This window comes from Hypomesus transpacificus, chromosome 1, assembly GCF_021917145.1.
Source record: "Hypomesus transpacificus isolate Combined female chromosome 1, fHypTra1, whole genome shotgun sequence".
In the NCBI taxonomy this organism is placed as follows: Eukaryota; Metazoa; Chordata; class Actinopteri; order Osmeriformes; family Osmeridae; genus Hypomesus; species Hypomesus transpacificus.
This window is the reverse complement of record NC_061060.1, coordinates 2,733,601-2,760,852: the sequence shown is the minus strand read 5'-3', so window position 1 is coordinate 2,760,852 and position 27,252 is coordinate 2,733,601. Positions and strand designations below refer to the sequence as shown.

Sequence of the window (27,252 nt, the reverse complement as noted above, 5' to 3'; positions counted from 1 at the left end):
GCGAGGGACAGAGAGAGAGAGAGGGACAGGGAGAGAGAGAGGGACAGGGAGAGAGAGAGGGACAGGGAGAGAGAGAGGGACAGGGAGAAAGAGAGGGACAGGGAGAGAGAGAGGGACAGGGAGAGAGAGAGGGACAGGGAGAGAGAGGGAGACAGGGAGAGAGAGAGGGACAGGGAGAGAGAGGGACAGGGAGAGAGAGGGACAGGGAGAGAGAGGGACAGGGAGAGAAGAAGGGACAGGGAGAGAGAGGGACAGGGAGAGAGAGAGGGACAGGGACAGGGAGAGAGAGCGAGAGAAACAGACAGCAAGAGATAGACAGAAAGAAAGACAAGAAAGAGAGACAGAGAGCGAGAGACTGAGCGAGAGGGGGAGAGAGAGAGAGGGGAAGAGAAAGAGATGAAGGGAGACAAATAGGAAGAGAGCGACCGAGAGGCGGGCTCCAAATTGCTGAGTCATGGCATCCACCACAGTGGTGTTGTCTCCCCTGTAGGAGATGTGTCACAGTGGCATCCTGTAGAAGGATCTCCTAATCTGCAGCGACTGCTCTGCAGCCATGCGCCACAGGATGAACATGCGGTGCTACACCTGTTAGCATCTTCCCTCCTGTTAGCTTCCTCCCTCCCTATCCCTGCTAGCATCCGTCCTGCCCCTGCTAGCGTCATCCCACTGGAATCCTCTTATTCCCTGCTAGCATATTCCACATCCCAGTTAGCATCCTCCCAGTCCCTGCTAGCATCCCCCCTTGGCATAGTGCCCCCCTCTCTGCTATAGACTAGTGCCCTGCGACTGACAAACCAAATGGAAACACTTCAACATTCCTTTTCACTCTTTTTTATGCGGTCAGAGAACAGCAGAGAATTGAACTTGCAACACCTGTCTATAAGTGAATTACCACAATTCACTGAGACTGCGTGCAGGCAGAACTAGTCAAGGTTATGTGAGGGATATGACTGTCTTTGCAGTTGTTTGTGGTCCTCAATCTCTAAACTAATTGAAGGGACTATTTGGGATACCGATTTGATGGAATGAACTCTAGTGCTTGCTAGAGGCAAAGCTAAGTGATAATGTTCTTATTATGCTAACCTTGATCTGGATTGGCTGACAAGTAAAGAGTTTAGGAGATCTGACAGTTATGCGTTAGTTATAAATCACCACTGAAATTGTATAAACTCCATGGAATTACAGCTGGAAAATTCTCTTAGTATAGCCATCTACAAGAACAAAACATAGCAATATTGGTCTGGTTAGCTTTGTATGACTGACACTAGGATCTAATGAATGCTCATTTGAAAACTACTCCTGAAAACCAAAGCCAGAAGCTCACACTGAAACAAAACATCAACCTGCTCTTTCAGCAGTATGGGGTTGTGGCTTCAGCATTTAGAGCCCCAAACAGCTATGTTAATTCCACCTATTTATGTATGGGCCCTTTTGTCCTGGGAAATAAACCTTAACAAGACAGGGAATGTGTGAGAGTTTCAAACGAGGCCTGATGCATCCCCTTCTAGTACAGCAGTCATAACACAGCAGAATTGTAACCAAGGCCTTGGTTATTATCTGTGTGTAGCCTCCACCAACATAACACAGAAACAAGAGATATAACTGCTCTTAGCTTGGCCCAAGGCCACCGACAGCTGCACTTACCAGTTCACGACTTCTTATAATACTTACAAATCTGTCTTCTCTCTACATGTTGTATTTGAGATCATGTTGTCCCACCATCTAGTAAGAAACTGAACCCTTGGACAAGTCTGATGCTGCACTTAATTTGACGTTGTATTTACTGCACTGTACTACATTTACATTTAGTCATTTAGCAGACGCTCTTATCCGGAGCGACTTACAGTAACTACAGGAACATTCCCCCCGAGGCAAGTAGGGTGAAGTGCCTTGCCCAAGGACACAACGTCATTTTGGCACGGCAGGGAATTGATCCGGCAACCTTCTGATTACTAGCCCGACTCCCTCACCGCTCAGCCATCGGACTCCCTGTACTAGTTATTGTTGCACTGTAGTTGAGATATTAATGTCGCACCATGTATGCTGGCTGGGATGGGGATAATTTGCTATGTGCCTGGTGAATACAGACTGTTCCTTGACTCACCACCAAAATATTGTTGGTACGACGCGCTTGACAAATCCTCCACATTTTCTGCCGCACTTTCTACATGCACTCTGTCGCTTTGGACAAGAGCGTCTGTGAAATGAGTAAAATAGTCAATGTGATGTAATGAATGCTCCTGTGGCTAAAACAGCAGGGTGAGTGGATGTTGAAGAATGCTCTGCATTGGAGGGGCAGACACCAACCGGCAGCTCTAATGCATTAACACACAAACAGTGATTACGGTCAACAAACACGCTTGTTTGTCAGTGACGATGCTTTAGAATCACAGCCCCAATGGTACTCGAACGTTGGTCTGTTTAACAAGATCTTTACTTGATGGAATACAGTTGTTTTTGCAGAAACGTAGCCTGGGTTTAATATATACATATATAGCATGCTCCCTTGAGGGAGCTGTATTGAATTCATTCGGGGAAAAGGCTGTATGGTCAACAAAAATGTTGTTTAAAAAAAAGGACACTCCCTGTTTTACACATGGTTCAGATCAAGCTCTTAACCCTCCCTAGTTCATATTTCATCTCTTCAGGCAGTAATTTGCGTGTCCCTGTCTCTCGTGGTGTTGGAGATTTGCATGTCCCAGACCCTGGGTAGTAGAGGGGGGAGAACCTCAGCCAGACTCAAGAGCTCTGACACAGCTGTACTGTGTGTAAAACACAGGTGAGATACTGGTTAAATATGTCAATCTGTGTGCACTGACCCGGTTGCTTGATTCCCTAATGTTACAAAAAGATGTTGATGCTGATTGTAATAAAAAAGCTTTTTGACAGATGGGCTTCAAATGCACAATACCTCTGAATTTTCGTCCAAAACAGAAAACTAAAATGTGGTGCCTGCCTGTCCACAGATGAAAATCGAATTTTCACCCTCAGTAAAACTTGGATCAGTTAAGTAGGTTAATTTAGACAGGTTTCAATCCTTTTTTTATATATCCCTTTTACACTTCAACGTTTGAGGTGTAAAAGTGTGATTTGCACACTCCAGAGAATAAAGACAGAGTGCGGAATCTTGGCTGCGCTACAGAGGTTCCACATTCCAGGTTTCTGGAATCTGATAGCATCTTCGTCGCCAAGGGCCCATCAGATTATCAGATTATTTGAGCACTGTGGTGCCCAAACTCTTTTTTACACCCGAGACGGCGATAAGCCATTCTCCAAAGTGCATATTTACCCCACAAACAAATGTCTGTGATCTTCCTTGATAAACACCGAGTCTGTTGTGCTCGGTGTCTCATGCATCAAGTGGTTGAGAGGAATGAATCGCCGTGGGAACGACAGGGGACTGTCTACAAAATAGTTCACTTTTGCGTTCACTCGACACTGGCCAGAGCTACCTTCAATCTTTTGTTTACGTGAAGGGAATATCCTGCCTTTTATCACCGAGTTCACAGTCCAACTCAACCCAACTCACCATCTGAGGGCGAAACATCAGGAGCGGACGACATGAAGGAGACTTTTGTGACTCCACTCCAGGAGAGGGAAAAGGACCCAGGGCTAAATCAATGATTCTGTTGACCATTTAAAAAATGATTTACCTTGCTGAATGTTTGACCTACTTTCTCCCCCCGTGCGAAGCTGAGAAGGTGTAGTAAGCGCCACCAGATGTCCAGACAAGAGGCATGTGTGTTCAGAGCTGCATTCCAGCCCGTGCAGCATACACTGCCTGAACCACAATGTGTCGACAAGCCAGTGGAGTAACTTACACACATGGCAGATAAAGCTCCCCTTTTAAAGCCCCAGTCTACAAAAACATTCAGTCATGATAGTATGACAAGCCTGGGCACGATCCTCTATGTCAAACTGTACAGTCAGAGCTGACTTCCACATGTGCACTTCATTGTAACAGAGAGCAGCCAGCCAGTCAGTCCGTAAGGCAACCAGCCAGAAAGCCATCTAGTCAGTCGGTAAAACAGTCAGTGAACCATACAGCCAGTCAGCTAACCAGGCAGCTTGTCAGCACAATACTTCAAACGCTGTTCCATCCTCCACCCTCAGCCACCTGAGTTTGGCTTCCACTTAAAATAACTGACCTTTCCTCAAGCATGGCCTGGCAGAGACAGTCCCACACAGCATGCCGCACAAGGGGGTGAAATACCAACAAAAACACTACATAAAGGATAGGGGCAGGGAGACTGCTGGGCAGGGGTGAAGAGAAGTGTGTGAGCTGTAAAAGAAAGAGAGAGACAGAGCAGACAGGAATGCAGGGAGAGAGAGAGGGAGAGAAAGAGAGAGGGAGAGAAAGACCGAGCGAGATAGAACAGACAAGAGTGCCGAGTAGATAGATTTGCACCTACTTCTTGAAGGCCTCTGAGGGATTCCTCTCGCACTCCCCGGGTTGCAGGGAGCTCTGGATGTCGGGGTCGCAGACCCGCTGCTCGTAACCCTGCAGCAGACCCCCTCTGCAGATCTGGGCCACCAGACCCCGGACGAAGCCTCCCACGCATAGGGTGTCCGAGTCGTCTGCTCGGCTGAAGTGGAAGGCCAGGCACTGCTGGTGCAAGCCCCGATGGGCCCCCTGGCCAGAGGTGGGCCACAGCAGCTCCGTGCACAGGGCAGTCTTCCCACTCCCCGGCCCCCCCACCAGCAGCACCCCCCAGGCTGTCCCCTTGGCTGGGCCTGCAGCGGAGCTCCCTCCAGTGGGGTTGCAAGCACCCTTGGTGGGGGACGTGGAGGCCAGGGGCCTGGGGGAAGTGGTAACCCCACTCAGACTGTTGGTTTTTTCCTGGAGGCAGTGCTGGATCTTGTGAAACACCCACTCCCTGCAGTAAAAGCGCTTTCCCTGCAGCAAACTGGTTTGGGCCATTTTGATATACTGCTGTTCCAGCTATGGTTTCATAGGGCTTGTCCCATCGCCCTCACATTCTCAACCCAACGAAGGCCAGCTGCAAATATGAGTATCCATTTTGTTGGCTCTACGTGCGACTTCCAGAGTAGATAGCAGATGTCCTTAGCACAGCCAAGTTGTCACTGAGGATTCCTTACAGGTAAACGGGGTCATGCAGAAGGCAAGACAACCAGTTCTGGGTCAGACTCAGAGAGAAAGGATGACGGGAGTCAGTTTTGAAGTTGATACCATACATTTTCCACCAGCTTTTTCCATGGCTTTCTCATCGGCTGGTCAGAGAACTCAGTGTTATTCCAGGTTTGTTGTTTTAACATGGTGTTGTGCATGACAGGGCCCAGGCCTGCGTGTGCATCCACTGACAAACTCAACCACAGCTTGATACATCTAGCGCTGGACGGTACTGATATGTTTCCGATTATGTATTTTGGTGGCTAACTGGGGCACAGATGCTGTTTCCATTACATTAACATGCTGCAGGCTGCCAGGGTTGCCTCAGTACCTCCAAGAACTGCGGCTGGTCACTTCTCTGAGACAAAAAAAGACGTGGTTTAGACCTTAAAAGGAACAAACTTAAGACTAGTTTTGTGTAATTTCACGTTTGATTATCGTCAACAGCACATGCACATCTTCAAAGAAAGGCATCGGTAATAAACTCAGCGCTAAAGGGCTTAGAATCGGATAAGTTATTGTGAAGTATTTGGACTGTTTCTCCATCCCCTAGATCTAGCCTTTTTCCTATGTGGCTTTAAATCTCCAAACAATTCACATCCGTCCTGAACGGAAAATAATTCAATACGAGCAGACCCCTTCACTCCGCCTACTACAGCGTCACTGATGTGCCCCAACCCCATGATAATATATAGATACACTGTGGCGAAAGTGAGTTTTTTAAGGACAATACAGATATTCTTCCCACTATGAGAAATACTTTGAAATAGCACTAATACAGCTATCAACTGTATCTAAGGTTATTCACCTGTGTTTTTGAGCACCCATTTAAACATCACCCAGCCCGACAGCAATGGCACGAAATGGGAAATATCGGACAAAGGGTCCATTTCAAAATTACCGAAATAAAACGGCAAGAATAGAGAACGAATGAACCAATTTGAAGAAACGCCTAACATGGTCGGAAAGACTAATCAACTGTGATGTGCAACAGAATGTGGTTCAAAACCTTCTGTGGCTACAGAACAGTATTGTATCATGAGCAAAAAAACTAACCCATTCCATACGGGATAGAATGTTGCCTACACCTTTCAATCAACAGCCAACAACAGTGACATGCAAAATACGATATAAACTGAATTCGACAATAAACCGAATGCAGACAATTGCGGGATTCCTTGCAACTATGTCTTAAAGTTTATGTGGCACGTTTGCTGATTTTTCAGGTTACAGTTTTAAATGTCTCGAACACCCCACGTCTCCTCTCACCTCTCGCGCTTCGCCTCGTGCTTTTTAGTTGCATTATCCTTTCTTGACGCCTTTCATTATGCACGTAGAAAACCACAACACACTTAATACAAAGCATTTGCGACAATTATATTACCATCTCCACTTCGTTCATCCTCGCCTCTGCATTTCTCTTTCTCTCAGCGACTCATCCTGCTCGCGACACGGTTCAATACTGAACCAGTCTCTCCGCCTCCAAACATTCTCAAATTCTATCCCTTGCATACAGAGCAACACGCAGGGCCGACGAAATGTCTGACGGGACTTGGCGTTTTACAACCCCAAGGCGCCATCATTTCGAATAGAAAATGGGAATTTCTGACCCGGCAGTGTGAGCATAATGGATAATACATGTTTTATAAAATACATACCTGAGGACTTGCAACAGAGAATTGTAAAGTGGAAAACGATGCCCGTTCCCCGATATATATACATTTTTTGTTTGGTATTAATTCTGTATATTACATTAAATACTTATAGATCCTATTAACCTGTTGTCTCAGTCTTCACTTCTGAGGGTATTAGAGGTGCCCCTGGCGGACACAAAGAAGAGATAAGAAAATCTATACATTGAACCAAGCTCTTCTTCCACAATAGGCTATACACACTAATCACCCTTCACAGCTTCTGTCCAGTGCTACCTCTTGATAAAAAAAGAGAGAGAAATTAACCAGTTTTAGTTCCGCTTGGTTTAAGAGATACGGTGCCCCATTAGAGTGTTCGTATATGACAAGCATTAAAAAGCACAGCAAAAAAAATCACACGAAAAGGAATTAACGTCATTTTAAGTAAAGAAAGTAAAACTAAGTCTGTAGGTGGAATTTATTTGTTTCACAGGATAATTCCTTGAGGCTGTAGAAAAGCTGCATGCAGCTGTTTATTCGTTGTCACTTGTCACAGTGCATATTGAGTAGCTGTTCTTAGTCAGTTGAGCCAGTCTGTGGAATTTAGGTAATTGCAGCAATTTTCTTTCTTTGTGTTAAGTTCCAACTGCCTCATTGGAGTCCAAGATGCAGGCTTCAGAGGGGACACTGATTATTCTCCTTTGTGAGAATGTGAATATCTCCTGCATCAATTTGGCATCATCTATCTAAACATGCTGGTAACCTGCGGTAGACGGAGGAGGCTTTGGTTCATGTGGAAAGCATAGGTTGACACACACACACATCTTGTCAGTTTTGAGATTCAAGCTTGTGTCTTCAAGGAAGTAGGTTGTGGATAGGCCTTTAAGTGTTTAAAACACATGTCGTGGGCCTTGAGGGACCAGGATCTGGGTTAATAGGTTACTAGAGGGTTTTGCCGTGCAGGGTAAAAGAATGCTACATTAAAAAGGCCCTGCAGGCATAAATAAATATGTTGGCAATCTTAAGAATTAGGATGCCTGGTGAGGAGAAAACAACCCTTGGTACGTCGTTCTCTTGGGAAAACACAAACAAAACACCTTGTGAACATTACATTTTACTTTTATATTTTATTCATCTAGTAGACACCTTTGTGTAAAGCAACTTTACAAATAGTGCATATAGAAAGTAAAGCAGAAAAATACTGTAGTTCTAACAGTATTTGTGAGTCAAGGAACAGTCTACATTTACCAGGCTCAGTACAAAGTGCACATTTCAGCAACCAAGCACCGTGCAACAACACTGTCTCAGCTACACACCAAACAGCAGCCTACTCTTAACCCAGTGTGAATAGTCCAACCTAAACAATATTATGCCTTCAATTGTTTCTGCACAATCATACAGACAAATCAATATTTAATCGACATTAGCAGATCGTGTGACATCAATGACCAATAAGCACACCTACTTTACCTCCTGAGCTGTGTAAAACCTAACTGGCAATCATGAACGCAGACTCCAGACAAGACTGCTAATAACAATCCACAATCAGTGATGTTCCGAGAACGTATGTTGATTGGGAGATGTGTCTCGTGTGTGACATTGTTTCGGTATAATTGTCTTGCACAGCAGGGGTTGTTGCGTGTGGAACTTAAGGGACAATCAATAAAACAACATCTTGTATAAACGAGAAAGGTTGCAGATTGTATCTGTCTATGTAGTCGAAATCCAGATGGGTTGGATGGACTGTTGGTATGTTAAAGTGTTGCCCTGGCTGTGTCAGGACAGATCCTAACTCCTAATGTCCCACCACACTGGGAAAGTACTCACAAACCGTGGGGCTATCCCATCCAGCAGACTGGAACTAACAATCACATTAAAATATTAATATGCCTGAACTGTGTATTTGTGTACCTGTGTGTATGTGTGTGTCTCTGTATATGTGTGTGTGCTTGTCTGTGTCTGTCTGTGTTGTATGTTTGGTTCCCCTTGTGTAACCCTCACTCCATCCCAGCTGACTATAGAAGACTAGCAACAAGATTGAGGTAAACAGGATAGATGTTATAAACAAGGAAGGGATATTCTCTCTCTCTCTCTCTTTCTCTCTCTCTCTCTCTCTCTTTCTCTCTCTCTCTCTCTCTCTCTCTCTCTCTCTCTCTCTCTCTCTCTCTCTCTCTCTCTCTCTCTCTCTCTCTCTCTCTCTCTCTCTCTCTCTCTCCTCAAAATCCTCATATTTCGCTAAGTTGATAGCCTGTCTCAGTTGAAAAGGAAAATATGCTCTCTCTCAGAATATGTGTATTTTGTGAAAGGTGTTTTCAGAGGCTGCATAGCAATTCATAATAGTAGCAACCTGATAAGCGAAAGCTGAAATTCATGCACGTTTACTGAATAAAAACCGGTCTGAATTTAAACATAATTACTGTAGGATGGCTCTATACAGTACCAAACTCAACACACAATTCTCATTGAAAATTCCAAACTGCTTGAGTACTGAATTATTCATTCTAAAACAACAGAAACCTGTCTTACCATAACATGTCATCTTTCAAAATCTAGGACATGGAAATAGAATCCTGAGCTTTGTAAAACAACGCTTGCTTTAATAATTTATCCAAGCGGTCGGGTGAGAGGAAGCATTCCTTATAGGTCCCCAGACTGTCACAGACCCCAGAGAAGTTTTTTTTCTTCTTCTTCTGTTTTTATAACTCCCTGAAATACTTTGAAAGAAAAGCAGCTTTGTCTCTTTTATGTTTGTCTCAACCTTGTACTACTTTCAAACTCTCCCTCCGATCCAAGTCGTTTCTTAAAGGATGAGTCATTTCTGTTCAGCACTCCTCGGACAACACAGACTGTCAACACGGGGCCAAACTCTTAGAAGGGACGTTTCAGGGGCATGTCTTGCTGATGTCACTCCCAGTACCCGAGTGTTACACCTGTCCATGCTCTGGTTGTTTACACGGTAAACAGGGTTGTGTACATGGTAAACAACACCAGGGAACATGGTTTGAAACTTAAGTGGTTACAGTAGTAGTGAAAATATGCTAAACAGCCCGATCACAAGGCCCTGTGGATTTGAACGAAAGCCAAACGGTCGTTGGTTGAAGTCTGTCAGTGTGGCTCAGATAGAGTGTGCATCTCTTGTCCAACTAGACATGAAGATAGATACACGTCACAAGCACAGTAATCAACTCAACCTAAACCAAATATGGCTACAGTATGATTAATATACTGTACATGATGTGTCTTAGAAATGCAATACACCCATAAAGGAATAATAGGATCATAAAGTAATTTATGTTCAGAATGTTCATGCCTTTCCTTTATGGCCAAGGAATAGCTGACTGTCGACAGGGTTATTTTCATACATCCTATATTAAAATGATACACGCAGAATCCCTCACTTGGTTTTCCATGTCTGTTTATGTAGTAAATGTGCTAATCTGGCGATCTAGCCTGTGTTGGAGTTCTTCCTGGGCCCAGGATAGAGTAATGGATACACCTGCTGCTGTTCAGCAACTCTCCAGTCTGCTGCGGTGACCTCCCCCATGGAGGTGACTGACGTTGGTTTACACACACACACCACACACACAGACATCCACATACACACATACACACACCACACACACAGAGACCCACACAAACACCTACTCACTGTCACGCACACACCGATACACACAAATATGCACCCACATACATACACATACACATACTCTTACTCTCTCTCTCTCTCTCTCTCTCTCTCTCTCTCTCTCTCTCTCTCTCTCTCTCTCACACACACACACACACTCCCAACTGTGGCACTTTAACTTTGTACAGGCCACAAAGTCAATTAGCCCGAGGTCACCGGTTGGCCCCGTAGTCGTTATGCTAGGACTGAGAGAATCTGGAGGCTGTTAAGAAGGACCTTGATTGTAATGGAGGAGAGGGGTGTATGTGTGTGTTTGCTGGTCAAGGCAGGCAACGTTAGTTTTAATGTGTCCTGGCTGCATGTGTTCCTCTTGTGAGTTGAGTTAGACTCTTCTGCCCCAAGGCCAGTGAGAACTGCTAGGGTCGTCCGTCCCACTGTGCACCTCTCCACAAAAGTCCCAATTACTGGAAGAAACCAGTTGGAACTGGACTCCATGCATCTCCTGATTAACCCCATGATGTCAAACACATTCACCCAGGCCTCAACATATGGCCGGCCTCAGGGGGGAAAGGTCACAACAGCTCCAGACGAGTGTCCTAACACTTTTTCCAGAGCTTTTTAAAAACAACATTTCCGTCGCTTAGACGTTTTTATCCAAAGCGCCCCCCCCCAAAAATAGGGCTTATAGAAAGTGCTGCAGAACATCAAGGATCAGAACTGTTTAGTTCTCATGGTATTTTGGTGGTCGGAATCCAGGAACAGTTTGTACTCGCGCTTCTTTTTGACACTCAGCACCCCACTGTGTTTCCTGGTGGGTTTCTGGGAGTTTTGTTCAAGAAGTTTCTGTACTCTATATATATTATATGCTATATATTATATAATTAGGCTATATGTTTTAGGCAATCTTTATCACACGTCAAAAGAAGATGACACTTTCCGCCTATCATCTCTTTCAGCTCTCATTTTTGGTCTTTCTCACACCTGTGCCTCCTGACAGACCTCTACAACCGCACCGGGAGATCGAGTCTGTGTTTTCACAAGGCGGCTGCATAGTTTGCGAATTATACAGTGCTAGAGTTAGCAAATGCATTCATTAAAAATGACATACAAATAGAGCATATACTGTAGAAAGTGCAGCAGAAAATCTAAGATCAAAAGTGTACAGTTCTAACAATATTTCATTGGTCAGAGTAAAGGAATGGTTTGTATAGCCTTGAAATAAAGAGTAATGTTGCGGTGAAGAAAGAAACTGCCGTATATCCATAGTGTATATCTTTTTTTATATCCCTGTTGAGATCTCATTGGTTGTAGACAGGGCTGGCCAGTTCTATCTGCCCATGGCCCAGCTCTAGGGAAGGGGACAGGGGGAAGCTTTCCAAGACGTCATTACAAAACTCTCCTTACTTGTGGCACAGTAAATCTTATTACATGCCACCATACATCACCATGAATGCGGTTACTATTGTCACTGCAGAAGTCATTTGCATATAACCCTCCCGCCCCTGGTACAACTGGTTCTGGTTCTCTCTACAGTAACAGTAAACAATGGCCTGTTCAGATACAGACAAGTGTTAGACGTGTTTCATTTACATTTAGTCATTCAGCAGACGCTCTTATCCAGAGCGACTTACAATAAGTACAGGGACATTCTCCCCGAGGCAAGTAAGGTGAAGTGCCTTGCCCAAGGACACAACGTCATGTGCACCGGCCGGGAATCAAACTGGCAACCTTCAGATTACTAGCCCGATGCTCTAACCGCTCAGACACCTGACTCCCCTTGCGTGCATCATTTGGCTTTTAATCGAAAAGCGGCATACAAATAGTGCAGTATAGCAGCAGATCAAGGACAGTCTCTGGTCCACCAGGGTTGGACGGGTGAAGACGTGATCCTTCCCTCTGCTGGCTATCATCCAGTCCACTCACGTCAAGGAGAGAACACGTTCTTTGAAAATTCAGATCGCACCAGAAGCAAGTCTCCACAGGTGACCATGAAAGTCCAATAGAACAATGTTGAGGTGAATGAAGGGTGGAGTTTGCCGGAAGCACTATTGAGGAGAGAAACTATTGAGACACTGAAAAGAAGTTTATAAGCTACAGTGTGTGAGACAAAAGATCAGATAAAACCGTTTTTTGTTTTATTTAAATCAATGCAGGACGTTAATTTAAGCTCCTTTTCTTTGAAAAGCATTGGTACGGTGCTGCATATCTCTTCATCCTAAGTTTACGTCTACTTTAATGTACGGTACAAAGCAGTTGTTTTCGGTGATACTCTACAGGGTTGGGTTTTGCTGTGTAGAATATGGTGTGAAGGACTAGGCATTCTATGTGTTGACACCAGGGCAGGGAAATCCATCTTGAGTTTAGTACCATCTGGAGTTTTCCCTCCTGGGGGCTGGCACCACGTGTGTGTGTGTGTATGCTTCAGTGGAGAAATGCAAACGTGTGTGTGTGTGATGCACTAATTTAGCAGACGTGTGTGTGTGTGTGTGTGTGTGTGGAGAACCACAAACATATGGTGTGTGAACCTGACTAATCAACTGAGCCAGGAGGTGGTTGGGACATGAGATGGTCAGACCCAAGTCTACAGTAGTGCTCCATAAACCCGCTACCAGCCAGAAAGAGAGTCGAGGTTGTCTATACTTCGACATTTGACTCGAAAGCACTTAACTTAGCCTGTGAAAAACAATAAATTAAACTAATTAGAAGAACAAAAGGCTTGCTTACCTCAATTGAAAATCACCATTGAATTCCGAAAGTTTAGAATACACGTATGTGTACACAGCAATTTCCTCCAACGTTCAAGCATTCATGTTCTCTGCTGATCCCTGCTTGACCCTGCTTCTTCTCCACACGTCATTACCAGCTGGCGACATGGTAGCACATGAGGAGAGGGCAGGGGTCACCTGGAACTTCGGCCATCAGTCTGTAAACAGCTCAAGCAGAGCCCAGCTTTCGCCAGCCATCCGCAACATCCCAGAGTCCTGTGAAGTATGCATGACGTGGTGAGCCTTTGTAAGAGGGAGTCGAGATCACAAGTGTGTATTGTTTACCTGGAGTCCAAGTGATAGGGAGCGTTAAATAACTTGGTTTATCAGCCTTTGTTTTCTTTATTTCTTTGTATAGGTAGGATTTCTCTGGTAAAAGAACTGTAGCCTCAGGGTGGCTCCTTCCAGTCCTGAAAGCAATTCCATCTCCCTGCTTTATAAATCTTTCCACTAACACTGTGTTTCTCCTGTATGCTGATAAAAAGAAACGTCCTGAACGTTGTTGTCTAAGAGCCTAGAATGTCCACTTGGTGGGCAATTCTAGCTAAGTTAAAATACTACATTTAAAAAAAAATGTCCATCATTTGTTTCTCTCATGAAAAAATGGCTAGGTTTTAACATTTTGTTGACATGCACTGATGTATATTAGCAAAAAGTCTCCATTAATCAGTCTGGCCTGGGTGTTGTAAGAGGCCGTTGGAACATTTTCAGGGTTGGCTCAGTCTGAGAATGCAAGGCATGTGGGTAGGAGGGTGATTGACAGATAAGAAACTCAGAGAAAGGTTGTATTGACCAGTGAGAAGCCGGTTTCCACGACAAACCCCCAGAGAAGAGAGATGAAAAATAGTCCCTGACAAATGGTTCAGTCCACCCCAACCCCCCAAGAAAATGACGAAGACACACTCTCATACACATGAATCTTAACATGCGTAGGCTCCAATCCATATGTATAGATACGCACGTGTGCGTGCACACACACACACACAGACACAGGCATCTGCTATCACAACAAACAGACAGGGTAGTGACCCGTGGTGTCTGGGAGATGTCCCGGAGGTCAATGTGTGTGTGTGTGTGTGTGTGTGTGTGTAAACAGACAGAGTCTGCAGGTGGTACAACCGGGCCATGCTGCACCTGAGGCAACTGGGCCACAGGAGTGTGCAGAAAAGATGTTGTGACCGTATAACACTGCAGAGGTTGTGCTGCTCCAAGCTCGACCACCCTGACTCGGCCCCAAAGACAAATAACACATCAACATAGGAAGGACACCCATCAGGCCCCTTTCAGTAGAAAACACATACAGTCAGTATATCTCATCCCACATTTCAAATGAATTGAAGTACTTTCAGGGGCAAAAGGACAAAAACATATTGAAGAGTGTGGCTCAGCGGTTAGAGCCTTTTCCTGCAGATCAAGAGGTGGCGGGTTAAAACATCCCTGCCCTGTGTGTTGCTTTGGGGTGGAGTCAAATGGATGGAGCCAATGTCCCATGTTCCCAATGTTTGAAAGCAGTGCTATAGTTCCGTTCAGTTCAGTTATTTTTCTCCGTTCTTATTGGATGACAAAAGTAGGTCAAAAGGAAGTGAGAGACCACGTCTGGACTACACATGCTTACCAGGCAGAAAGACTGTTTAGGTTTTAAAATGTGGAATTGTGCATTTAGTACAGCAATTTCTAGGCCATGAAAGTAAGCCAGAGACTCAATATTCACCCACCTGGAAGTGAAGGCTAATTCATCTAGACAGTTATACTCCTAAAAGACCTGCAGAAAGCTTTGCTGTTCTAATGTGTCTTCCACGAGAGAAGCATGTCCACTAAATTCCCCAATATATGTAATATTATATTTTGGCAGACAGTTCTTTCCAAAGCAACATGTAGTAAATGGGAAGATTTGAAGCTTTGACCTCTTGATCTGTAGTTAACTCCCCAGGGCCCCTGCCCTACCACTGAGCTAAACTCTCCCCTCCATAAATAACGAATAATTTATTCAGGTACTTCAAACACTGTGTTATGTTCTTGTTCTATTTTTGTTTGACATTACCATTCGATTTGAAAAGCTTTTTTTTGGGGGGGGGGTTCTCACACAAAAAAAGGCAATTAACATGAAATGTGTGATGATAGAATCTCAGCGGCATTCTCTGGGTCAGCGCTGCTCTCGCCACGGGGGTGGACACGCGTTGCTAGAGGAACAACCGATAAGTGGGAGAGTTCGAGTATGAGACGCCGTTTAGGACATTATTCCGATTGTCCTTACACAAACACATATGAAACACGACATATTCCAGCATGCAATACACACAGTCTGCAGACAGTTTGGGCGGTTTGGGCAGTGAAGCGAAACTTCCCGCGGGTGATAGGAGAGAGGAGCAAGCCCGTGGACGTGTAACATATTCCTTGAGAAGGATTTGGCCGCCAGCTAACCGAGGCAGATAGACCGATATAGCACACGGGACAGCTGCTTTCTTGCTCTGAGCTGTTTCAGAGACGTGTTCCACAATTCCTGTCTAGCTAAGCCATGCAGCCTCCTCTCACATAGGGGTTCTCTGATCAGCAGGGTGATGATTCATCTGATCAAATCAAATGAAAATCTAATTTATTTGTATAGCCCTTTTTACACGTAAGCATGTCACAGAGAGCACATACGCCCATAGAACTGCCCCTCAACCAACCTAAACCCTCAAGGAAGACAAGGAAAAACTCCCAAAAAAACTCCCAACAGGAGTTGAAAAATTGAAGAAACCTTGGGAGGAGCAATTCAGAGAGGGATCCCCTCCTCCAGAGACGGTTGGTGAGAGAGAGGAGCAGAATGTGTGAAATCAGAATCTGCAGAATCTGATGTGTGAAAGGAAGATTTAAAAGACCAGGAAACAATACCGAAGCACTGGAAGCTGAGTAACGTACATCTTATAGGTTCAGCTTAGTGTTGCTCTGTATTAAAGTAAATTAGATGTTATTGTTACACATTTGTCTTTTTTGTTTTGTTTTTGTTTTGGTAGCTGAGATGGGGTTGCTTTGCGCTGTGGCTGGTAAATACACTCTTACTTGACTCTGACCACTGAAATACTTTCTAAGTATTCTGATTCTTGATCTTCAGCTGTGCTTTACAACTTGTTTGTTGCTTTGGATAAAAAGCGTCTACAGACATGGCGTTGCCTTTTGTTTTTCCCCTTTTCACACAAGGATTTCCATATTCGCTGGGTTTGTTTTGACTACAGAGGATCGGATCAGAGATTCCTTCCGCATGCAGGCCCGAGTGGCAGTCAGAGTTGAGATGCTATTTTTGCACAGTCTAGAGTTATTCTTATTGTTGCACTGTTCCTAGTAAATACAGACCGTTCCTTGACTCTGACCACCGAAATACTGATGCAGCTGTGTAAACTTCTGATCTGAGCCCTCAAGACAGAAAGTCATAACCGAACGAATAAAAACTGACTAGAAATACTGTTCCATGGATTGCATATGACGATTTAGAGAGCTTGTAAAGTTCACAGTCGTACAAGAATCGTTTATCTCCATCTCCTCAAGACATGTGACCAACAAGAGCATCTTCTGTAGATTCTGCTCATAATTACAGTCCTTCTTTTCTCTCTTTTCTGTCTCAAATACCCCACCGTGAGAGAGGAAGGATCTCTTGACGTGGTCCAGAAGGTCTGTATGTCACCACCTTCCTCCTAGCGTGTGATTAGATTAGTAAAAGCTGCTCTCATCAGGTCTCCTGGTCCCATAAGGGATGTTGAGTATGTCAATGTTGGCAGTTGTGTAACGGACAGATATAATGCAACACTTTTTTTTTCCAGGGAACGGGTAGGCTATAGCTCAGTGGTAGAAAAATTTGCTTTCGGATCAGGGAATCCCTGTTCAAATTCCCCCGTCTACTTCGTTTTGGTTAAAATCGTCTGCCAAGTGAATACATTATAAGTCAATCTGTTGTTTGGAGCAATCGTATCTTGCGGTGCTGATGCAACCAGACTTGGTATTCTAACTGCTAAGTGCTGCTAAGTATTCTAAGTGCTTTGTAAACAAGGTCCAAGTTACCATGCAAGTCCATATCTACATCACCTCAGGTTGGGTAAACAAACTGCTACAGAAATCCAGGGGATTAAGACTGAACCATCTGCTACTAAACCTTCTGTATTAATCTCATAGCTCAAAGCATCTTGTGCACAAACTGTCTGAATAAATGTTGCAGCGCTAATGAAGCGAGCATGTGTTTCCCCGCCAGCAAGATGCCCCCCCCTCAGCCTCCTCTGTCTGAAGACATGGGCGACCTGGTCTGCAGTCTGAGAAGACACCTGGGTGGGGCTTTGCTCAGCACCTGTGATTCACTCTTCCTTTCTTGATTGCATCAACACTTCAGTACAGGCAGGGCCGGCCCAAGCCTTTACGGGGCCTTAAGCAGAATTGATTTGGGGGCCCCTTGGCGTTGTTAATATATATATTTTTTTTTTACATTGAACTGTAATTTCATGTGTTCTTGGGGGCCCTGTGGTGGCCACGGGGGCCCTAAGCAGTTGCTTATTTTGCTTATGCCTTGGGCCGGCCCTGAGTACAGGACACCCGGAACACATCCAGCATTATCACGACCACACATCCAACTCCCAGCATTATCACGACCACACATCCAACTCCCAGCATTATCACGACCACACATCCAACTCCCAGCATTATCACAACCACACATCCAACTCCCAGCATTATCACGACCACACATCCAACTCCCAGCATTACCACAATCACACCGCCCGTGCTTCAGTCAATTGGATTCATGTCGGCGATCATTGATGAGGTCCGGCGGGCTTTTAATTGAGTAGTCTTGTTTTTTAAAGAGGCAATTACATCTGGGATGGAATGTGAGACCAGGGAATAGGGATCAGTGCTTCAACCTTAACCAGGGAACACAGGAGCTCGTCTCTGTTGGAATTAAATTCCTACCCGGATCTCTTCAGGGCTTGGGGTCAGAGGAATGAGCATTTGAGTTTAAAAACGTGATTGAAATATTATCTTTTTAAACACGCGCAAACACACAAAGACTCGTTTCTAAAACAGCGTAGAGCCTTGTTATTTGAGATCCCCGCCCACTCACTTAATGATAAAGTAAAATATGGGATGGTTAATTTGATGCAGAGCGATCGTTTCAAGCAGTATAACTCTCCTTGACAGACTCATACGTTTCTTTTTCCCTCTCCGTCAACTAGATTGCCTTTGCTGGTTGCGGCTGGCACTCTTATTAATGGGGCCTGTCCAAACAAGCAGGGGATTGATCTAGCCATAATCCCATCACACCATGTGCAGTCCCCCACCGCCACACTCAGCCCTCAGCACTCCTCGGCACGGTGTCAGGTTCTCTCACTATTTCCCCCGCGAGCTGTTCCTCTGGTGTAGCAGTGCGATAATGGCGGATGAGGGTCAGCACATCATCACCTTGATGAATATGGAGGTGGAGCCTTGGGTTTGGCCAGGAGGGAGGCCGGGCGTGATGACGACACGGCCTTGCCTCGTCTCCTGGGACGCATGCCTTCTGCTCCCAAGGTTGACGAGGAGAACTCTATTCATCTGTTTCTACTGTCGGTTGGTTCCGTTCAGTTGTTCCCTATTGTGGGCGTTTGGGGTCAACAAAGAAACAGTGTTCAGCTTGTGGAATCAGATGTTTCGACACTGCAGTTGCTCGAACGCGAGAAAGAAGAAGAACGACTCGAATTTAGGAGGAAAGGAAACCCCAGAGTGCCATCAAAGCGAGGGGTTGTGCATTCTGAGGCAGAGACTTTGCCGGGGCAGCAACAGAGAAGAGGTCTATTTCAGATCTTGAGTTATGGAGGCTAATTCATCTGGGCAGAGTGGTGTGACAGGGTGAGGGATAGGGTCTCTCTGCCTCTCTCTCAGCCTCAGTTATGTCCTCTTATCTCCTGGCCACTCAGCAGCTCCCCCTACCTTCTCCACTCCCGAACCGTCTTCAAACCCTTCCTTTCATTAGCAGGGAGACATAGTGTCAAACGGGAGCATGAGGACACTACCAAATACCTGCATGTCTTCCTGCCCCGTCTCGAACCTGCCTAGTTCAAAGTCAAAGTCAAATCTGATTCCCTGTTTTCCCCTGCATGTTGCAGGCCCCCATCGTGTATTACGCAACAACCCTATTGAACTGGCCCTGTTTCACCCCGGGCCTTTGGTCCTATTTTTAGTTAGCATCGTGTGAAGTTGGACTGGGGATGTCCCGTCCGATGGTCGCATGGTGGGTTTGGTGTGGGCTCGCTCCAGATGAATGAAAAGGCAAAGACGCATTGCCAGATGGGGTTTCCTGTCAGAAATAGCTTCACCACACCTACCGCCAGCTACACCATGGTTCTCTACCGCACTACTAGACAGAGGAGCAGAAAACTGTCTAGATAAACCTATCTTACAGTGTCTAGAGAGAAGCAGAGGCTTCCATCTCTGTCTGTCTGTCTGTCTGACAATTGTGTTTCGAATTCTACTCCTGCACCATTTCTAAAATGTGAGGGGGAAAAAGGAAAAGTGTTCAGTACGTCTCAATAATGATTGGGTTCATTGTTTATACAGACAGCCAGCACTGAGATGCAGATATGTCTCAGATGAAAGCGGAACAGCTGTCATCTTTCCTCAGATGTCTGTCCAGGCACCGGTTTAGACGTGTCACTTTCTCCCCAGTCGAAGCAACACCTTCTTCATTGATATGTCGAACACGTTAAGCAAACACGGCAACACTCGCCCCACACTGACAACTTAACAACAACAAAACCTGTTGTAGATGATTACAATCATTAGCTGTATTTTGGAACATCATTTTCTCATGTAATTTACTGTTTTGCCAGAGTGAACTGTGGAGTTTAACGTTTGTTTTGCACCGAGAGTTTTTACATATCATCACATTTAATTTGCGGGAACATCTGAGAAAGGTCTACGATCTCCATCTAGAAACAACCACCACGCTCAGAGACTAAAACAAAGCAGCGTTTGTCGACATTTCCTGGATGGCGAGATGCTTATCCAGTGAAGGAAATGTAACGAGAGCCACGGCAGTTGGTGTTTTGGTTTAGTTAGTCCTTTACGAGGGAGCGAGGAGAGGGCGCTCTGTCAGGACAGCTGCTGTGGCTGCACTTATGTATTGATCTTCTTCAAGAAGCACTTAGAGAGGCGTCTCTTAACTCTGCAAGCGCATCGACTGCATGAGCGGTGTTCTTCAGAGGTGGCGTCATCCATTCATTTAGACTCAATTCAGGAATCAGTTTGTTTTTTCTGTTCGAACAGAGATGACTGACTGGCTGATAAGAATATTGTTTGCAATTCCAGTTAGTTGATTGTCTGTAGAAGACACTCATGGTGTGAAGAAACCTGAACAGGAGATGACCAGGTTGTTGTGAGCATCTACAAACGTTGTCACTGACAAGCTCTAAAAATAACTACGGCTTAAGAAGAAGGCTGGGTGTCTGTAGCGTTGTGTCAGAAATAAAGCATACGTTGATTAGTTCGAAAACACACATTCTTTCAGCTGTCTACACGTCTAGACTAATGGGCAAAAGAACAAGGGAGAAAATGCTATTAGCTGTTGGAGGGAAGCCACAAAGCATGGCCCGAGGTTACAGAGACACTTTACAATAAAGTTACATTAATGTTGTTACTGTAGGTGTGGTTATGTAGGTTGGAAACGTAAACTTAATTTAAAGTGTTGCTATGTAGTTAGATAGTTGGAAATGTAACCTTTCATGTACAGTGTTTCTGTGTAGTTACATGGTTGGACATGTAACCTTAATGTAAAGTGTTGTCCTAACCCTGAGGTACAGCAGGAAGGAGAGTTATCCAGTTATAAACACTTAGACTGCCATCCTTTAAAGAGTAGTGGAGCGGGCCAGAGAGTGAACTGGCAGACTAATATGTGCTGAGGAGAAAATGAGGACGAACATGAAGTATTCTCCTTTGCAACCTCACTTCCTTACCTCCTTAACCATCCCTCCTCACCACCTCACCACCCCCTTCTTCTCACCCTCTCACCAACCCCTCCTCACCCCCCCACCACCCCATCTCACCCCCCCACCACCCCATCTCACCCCCTCCTCACCCCCTCCTTCTCACCCCCTCCTTCTCACCCCCTCACCAACCCCTCACCACCCCTTCACTACCCCCTTCTCACCCCCTCACCACCCCTTCACCACCCCTCCTCACCCCCTCTCCAGGTGCTGCTGTGAGGGCAGAAACACAGCAGAGTGATGTGCTCTGGCTGACCACAGCTATGCTCTCTCCTCCTGGTTCCAGGATCTCACAGTCTTGTTTTCCACGTTCCTCTACCTACCAGGACGGCTTGATTGACACCTGCGGGCCGTGAGTCACAGGTAGCCCTGGTCTCTCTCAGTCACTCACACAAAGACCTCTTCAGACAGCAGTAAGGTAATCCGACAGCCATCTATCCACTCCGGTAGCTCCCCTCTCCCCTCACTCCCCTCCTCCCTCTCTCTCCCCTCCACTCTCCCTCTCTCTCTCTCTCTCTCCGCTCGTCACTCTCTCTACCCTCCTTTCTCTCCCTCTTCCCTCCCTCTCTCTTTCTACCCTCCACGAAGACCTCACCTGGGCAGCCCTCTTACCCTGAAGCAAGAGTCAGGGAGGGGAACACGCACACACACAGAAACACACACAGACACATACACACACATTTGTATGCACACATACAAATACACTGTCACACACATAGACTAGACACACACAAGCACATAGACACACACTCATATCCACATGCGTAGACAGACAGACAGGAACACAGACCGACAGGCAAGAACAGTGCAACTGACAGACAGACTGACAGTCAGAGAGACAGACAGGAACACAGACAGGCAGACCCGCACACAGACAGCTAGGCACGGTGCAGAAGGGGACCCATCCCTCAGCACCACCCTCATCAACACCAGCCATGCAGGTGAGTTCTGGGGGCATCCATCAAAGCTGAAACACTCTCCAATGTGAGGACCCATCCCAACCTGGGGGGAAACAGGCACACTTTCCCCCTTATCAAAGAAGCCACTGTTCCCTAACCCTTCACCATGTTGTGTATAAACACTGACTAGGTCTCTCCTTTAATTACCAAAGAAGCCTGATTTGACCTGCTGACAGTTGCTTCAATAGACCTAATTGTGAGTCATTTCAGAGCCGAAATTAATGCGTTGGCTGATGGCCCAAATGTGTCCATTAGACTGTCCATCTGACTCTGTAATGGAGAAACACAATATAACTGTGTTCTTCCGAAAGCACAGGACTTAACAACGATCCCTATCCTGCTCAGGTAGAAAGCAGATGACTGCTAAAATCTATGACTCCATTTTCAACACTCGTCATTTAGGAAGAAATTCAACAATGAGTCAGAACTCCACATCATGCATTATTTAAGAGCAGTAATGCTGACCCCTTAAGGTCACTTTAAGGTTTGCTGATAATTGAAATGCTAACTAAGAACATATACTCTAGAGTTTTATATTTGGTCTGCATTATGTTAATGGTTTGCGATAAACATTTTTATGATGTGGCCATGATATAATGAAATTCTCTTGGTGCTAGCAGAACGCCATGCTAACATTAACTGGATTCAACCACACCATGCTAGCAAACTGGCATGCAAAGCATGCCATGCTGGCATAATCACCCACAACCACTTGCAGGACTAGAGACGACCATGCAATGCTTGCAGAACTGGATTAAACCACACCATGCTAGCAGATAAGCTACACCATGCTAGCAGAACTGCAACCACGCCATGCTAGCAGATAAGCTACACCATGCTAGCAGAACTGCAACCACGCCATGCTAGCAGATAAGCTACACCATGCTAGCAGAACTGCAAACACGCCATGCTAGCAGAAAAGCTACACCATGCTAGCAGAACTGCAACCATGCCATGCTAGCAGAAAAGCTACACCATGCTAGCAGAACTGCAACCACGCCATGCAAATGTGCTAGCAGCTTTTACATCCCCTGTCAGCGTCCTCACCTCAGGCCTCGGAGATAGCTTCAGTCACACACGATTAGCTCAGTTGACAACACAAACCCATCATGACAAAGTCCATCATAACAGGTTTGATGAATGGCATCTGCTTGCGTGTGGGGAAACGGAATCACAAAGCCAGTGAGCCGCGATCAAAATAGGTACGATAAACATTGTATTTCCTAGTCACATCTCAAAATGACATTGACGTTCATGTTTGTATTAGGGATGGCATGTTGACTGTACAAACATAACACCCACATCTTGGTAAGTGGTTGTTCAGTTTCTCTTAACCAGGCCTTTAGATGTGCAGCATCTATATTCATCAACGTTATTGCGTGTTTTCATGGAGTGACAAATAAAGAAGACGTACCCATTGAAACGTCCATCTTGGAAGAAATTCCATGTACAGGCCTATAAAAAAATCCCCATAAAGTATGTCTGGTGAGTGATAGTCTTGCATGACTACGGGGTGAAAATGCATCATGTACATTACAGCGCTTTTGGGTTGTTATAGCTGATGAATGGGACATGAGAAACACTATATACTCTGGTTTAGAGTGCCTGTGGGTCTGATCAAAGAGATACTGCAGGAGGGGTGCATTCCGGGGAGAAGATCTCACTGTGGGTTATTCTGTCTTTACAGTGACACTGTATACCAATTTGTTAGGAGGACATGTTTCAGAGGAATGTGTGGGAGATAAAGCATGATATGTTTCACATGATACCCACTTACGTCAGGATGGGAGCACTGTCCGTTTTCCGTCATTCACAGGTCATTTAAATTGAGGAAAACTTTCAGCCTCTCATGTTTATTTTCAAAACATATTCAATGGGCCACACAGCTCCAAACTAGAGTCGTCAGTCAGTCATTTTAATTCATGACAGACACAATGTTGTATTCGTAATTTCATGGATTTTGGCATTCGTAGGAGCAACACAAGATTTAGGGAACGTTGTAATCCCAGCGTGTAATCCCAAGGCCTACGGAGGGGTTTGTTACCGAGCCGACAAATGAACTGGAGCTTCCAAACAAGCTCCTGTAAAGATGCTCTCTCTCCAACTTAGAGGAGTCTAGGGGAGTTTGCCTTTAATTAGAGAGGTGACAAGGAAGACATGAGGCTGTACAGATGCTGGATTCTGTCACCCGATGTGGAAATCACACCCTTACCGCAGAGCAGGCCGGAGAGGTTACCATGGGGTGAGTCATTTCAGAGCCGAAATTAATGCGTTGGCTGATGGCCCAAATGTGTCCATTAGACTGTCCATCTGACTCTGTAATGGAGAAACACAATATAACTGTGTTCTTCCGAAAGCACAGGACTTAACAACGATCCCTATCCTGCTCAGGTAGAAAGCAGATGACTGCTAAAATCTATGACTCCATTTTCAACACTCGTCATTTAGGAAGAAATTCAACAATGAGTCAGAACTCCACATCATGCATTATTTAAGAGCAGTAATGCTGACCCCTTAAGGTCACTTTAAGGTTTGCTGATAATTGAAATGCTAACTAAGAACATATACTCTAGAGTTTTATATTTGGTCTGCATTATGTTAATGGTTTGCGATAAACATTTTTATGATGTGGCCATGATATAATGAAATTCTCTTGGTGCTAGCAGAACGCCATGCTAACATTAACTGGATTCAACCACACCATGCTAGCAAACTGGCATGCAAAGCATGCCATGCTGGCATAATCACCCACAACCACTTGCAGGACTAGAGACGACCATGCAATGCTTGCAGAACTGGATTAAACCACACCATGCTAGCAGATAAGCTACACCATGCTAGCAGAACTGCAACCACGCCATGCTAGCAGATAAGCTACACCATGCTAGCAGAACTGCAACCACGCCATGCTAGCAGATAAGCTACACCATGCTAGCAGAACTGCAAACACGCCATGCTAGCAGAAAAGCTACACCATGCTAGCAGAACTGCAACCATGCCATGCTAGCAGAAAAGCTACACCATGCTAGCAGAACTGCAACCACGCCATGCAAATGTGCTAGCAGCTTTTACATCCCCTGTCAGCGTCCTCACCTCAGGCCTCGGAGATAGCTTCAGTCACACACGATTAGCTCAGTTGACAACACAAACCCATCATGACAAAGTCCATCATAACAGGTTTGATGAATGGCATCTGCTTGCGTGTGGGGAAACGGAATCACAAAGCCAGTGAGCCGCGATCAAAATAGGTACGATAAACATTGTATTTCCTAGTCACATCTCAAAATGACATTGACGTTCATGTTTGTATTAGGGATGGCATGTTGACTGTACAAACATAACACCCACATCTTGGTAAGTGGTTGTTCAGTTTCTCTTAACCAGGCCTTTAGATGTGCAGCATCTATATTCATCAACGTTATTGCGTGTTTTCATGGAGTGACAAATAAAGAAGACGTACCCATTGAAACGTCCATCTTGGAAGAAATTCCATGTACAGGCCTATAAAAAAATCCCCATAAAGTATGTCTGGTGAGTGATAGTCTTGCATGACTACGGGGTGAAAATGCATCATGTACATTACAGCGCTTTTGGGTTGTTATAGCTGATGAATGGGACATGAGAAACACTATATACTCTGGTTTAGAGTGCCTGTGGGTCTGATCAAAGAGATACTGCAGGAGGGGTGCATTCCGGGGAGAAGATCTCACTGTGGGTTATTCTGTCTTTACAGTGACACTGTATACCAATTTGTTAGGAGGACATGTTTCAGAGGAATGTGTGGGAGATAAAGCATGATATGTTTCACATGATACCCACTTACGTCAGGATGGGAGCACTGTCCGTTTTCCGTCATTCACAGGTCATTTAAATTGAGGAAAACTTTCAGCCTCTCATGTTTATTTTCAAAACATATTCAATGGGCCACACAGCTCCAAACTAGAGTCGTCAGTCAGTCATTTTAATTCATGACAGACACAATGTTGTATTCGTAATTTCATGGATTTTGGCATTCGTAGGAGCAACACAAGATTTAGGGAACGTTGTAATCCCAGCGTGTAATCCCAAGGCCTACGGAGGGGTTTGTTACCGAGCCGACAAATGAACTGGAGCTTCCAAACAAGCTCCTGTAAAGATGCTCTCTCTCCAACTTAGAGGAGTCTAGGGGAGTTTGCCTTTAATTAGAGAGGTGACAAGGAAGACATGAGGCTGTACAGATGCTGGATTCTGTCACCCGATGTGGAAATCACACCCTTACCGCAGAGCAGGCCGGAGAGGTTACCATGGGGACGAAATTACAGAACATCTCCGGACCCCGGTGGAACTCTACATGTGCTTGCCAACATGTACAGAATGACCCGGTTCCCGGACGCACTGAATACCCTGGTATCCTTTACAAATGTTTTTGTCCAGATGTTATTATTGGCCCGACGGACAGACATAGCACATTTATTTTGCTTCCTACCAAGCATAGCAAATTCGATATTATTAAGTTTGAGCCTAATGGGGCTTAAAAAAAAGAATGTCTAGGGGGCTTGAGTTTGAATGTGTAGTAACCTCAGGCAACTCATTGGTAGCAGTGAATTTGATACCAGAGTAACTTCAAAAATGCATACGTGGTTAAACTTAATGGTGTGCCTCAGGGATCTATCCTTAGCCCTGCATTTTTCCATACCATCCCATACCCCCCCCCCCCCCCACCACCTACCCCCCCCCCCCCCCCCCCCCCCCCCCCCCACTGTTGCTGAGGATCACGGAATCTAAGGACACAGATGAAGGAACTTCCTTGTCCTGGGAGACTGGTGTAATTGGCAATAGCCAGCTTTTCCCTGGAAGTTTGAAGGGTATGAATGATGATTATCAAAGATGATTAATACGATCCGAGAATCCCTGCAAAATATGCATATTTCATGTTATTGTGGATATCAAAAGTGGAAGAGAGCTATCTTGAAGTTTTTGCAATTCACCGCTTAATTAGATACCTACTTTTAGTTGGTGTACTAATTCCCAATACCCAAACACTGATAATGGAATGTAAGCTAATCAAAAAAGATTGTGGATATGGAGATTAACAAGACAGAGCTGTGCTGTAATGTCACGTCAGGCAGGGATTCAAACATTCCATATTCACCATCGCCAACTGAAATTGCTTCATAAAATAT

At 45.2% G+C, this 27,252-nt stretch overlaps 1 protein-coding gene and 1 long non-coding RNA gene across 5 annotated transcripts in view; one reads left to right on the top strand and one right to left on the bottom strand.

Annotated features, from left to right (window-relative positions):
* Positions 1-9,620, bottom strand: part of ankrd50 (ankyrin repeat domain 50) — a 28,526-nt gene extending 18,906 nt beyond the window's left edge. Inside the window, exons 1-2 of one of the 4 annotated variants that reach the window (XM_047031451.1) lie at positions 9,289-9,620; positions 4,413-5,489 (exon numbers count right to left, since the gene is read on the bottom strand). In XM_047031451.1, the coding sequence (XP_046887407.1) occupies positions 4,413-4,921 (509 nt within the window). In that variant the 5' untranslated portion in view covers positions 4,922-5,489; positions 9,289-9,620. The other 3 variants (XM_047031298.1, XM_047031218.1, XM_047031370.1) reach the window with 3 other exon arrangements.
* Positions 9,621-23,959: 14,339 nt separating this feature from the next.
* On the top strand, positions 23,960-26,785 carry LOC124468714. Its single transcript, XR_006956220.1, has 3 exons — positions 23,960-24,321; positions 26,368-26,476; positions 26,734-26,785. It is a non-coding gene; the product is annotated as an uncharacterized LOC124468714 (long non-coding RNA).
* The last annotated feature ends 467 nt before the right edge of the window (positions 26,786-27,252 follow it).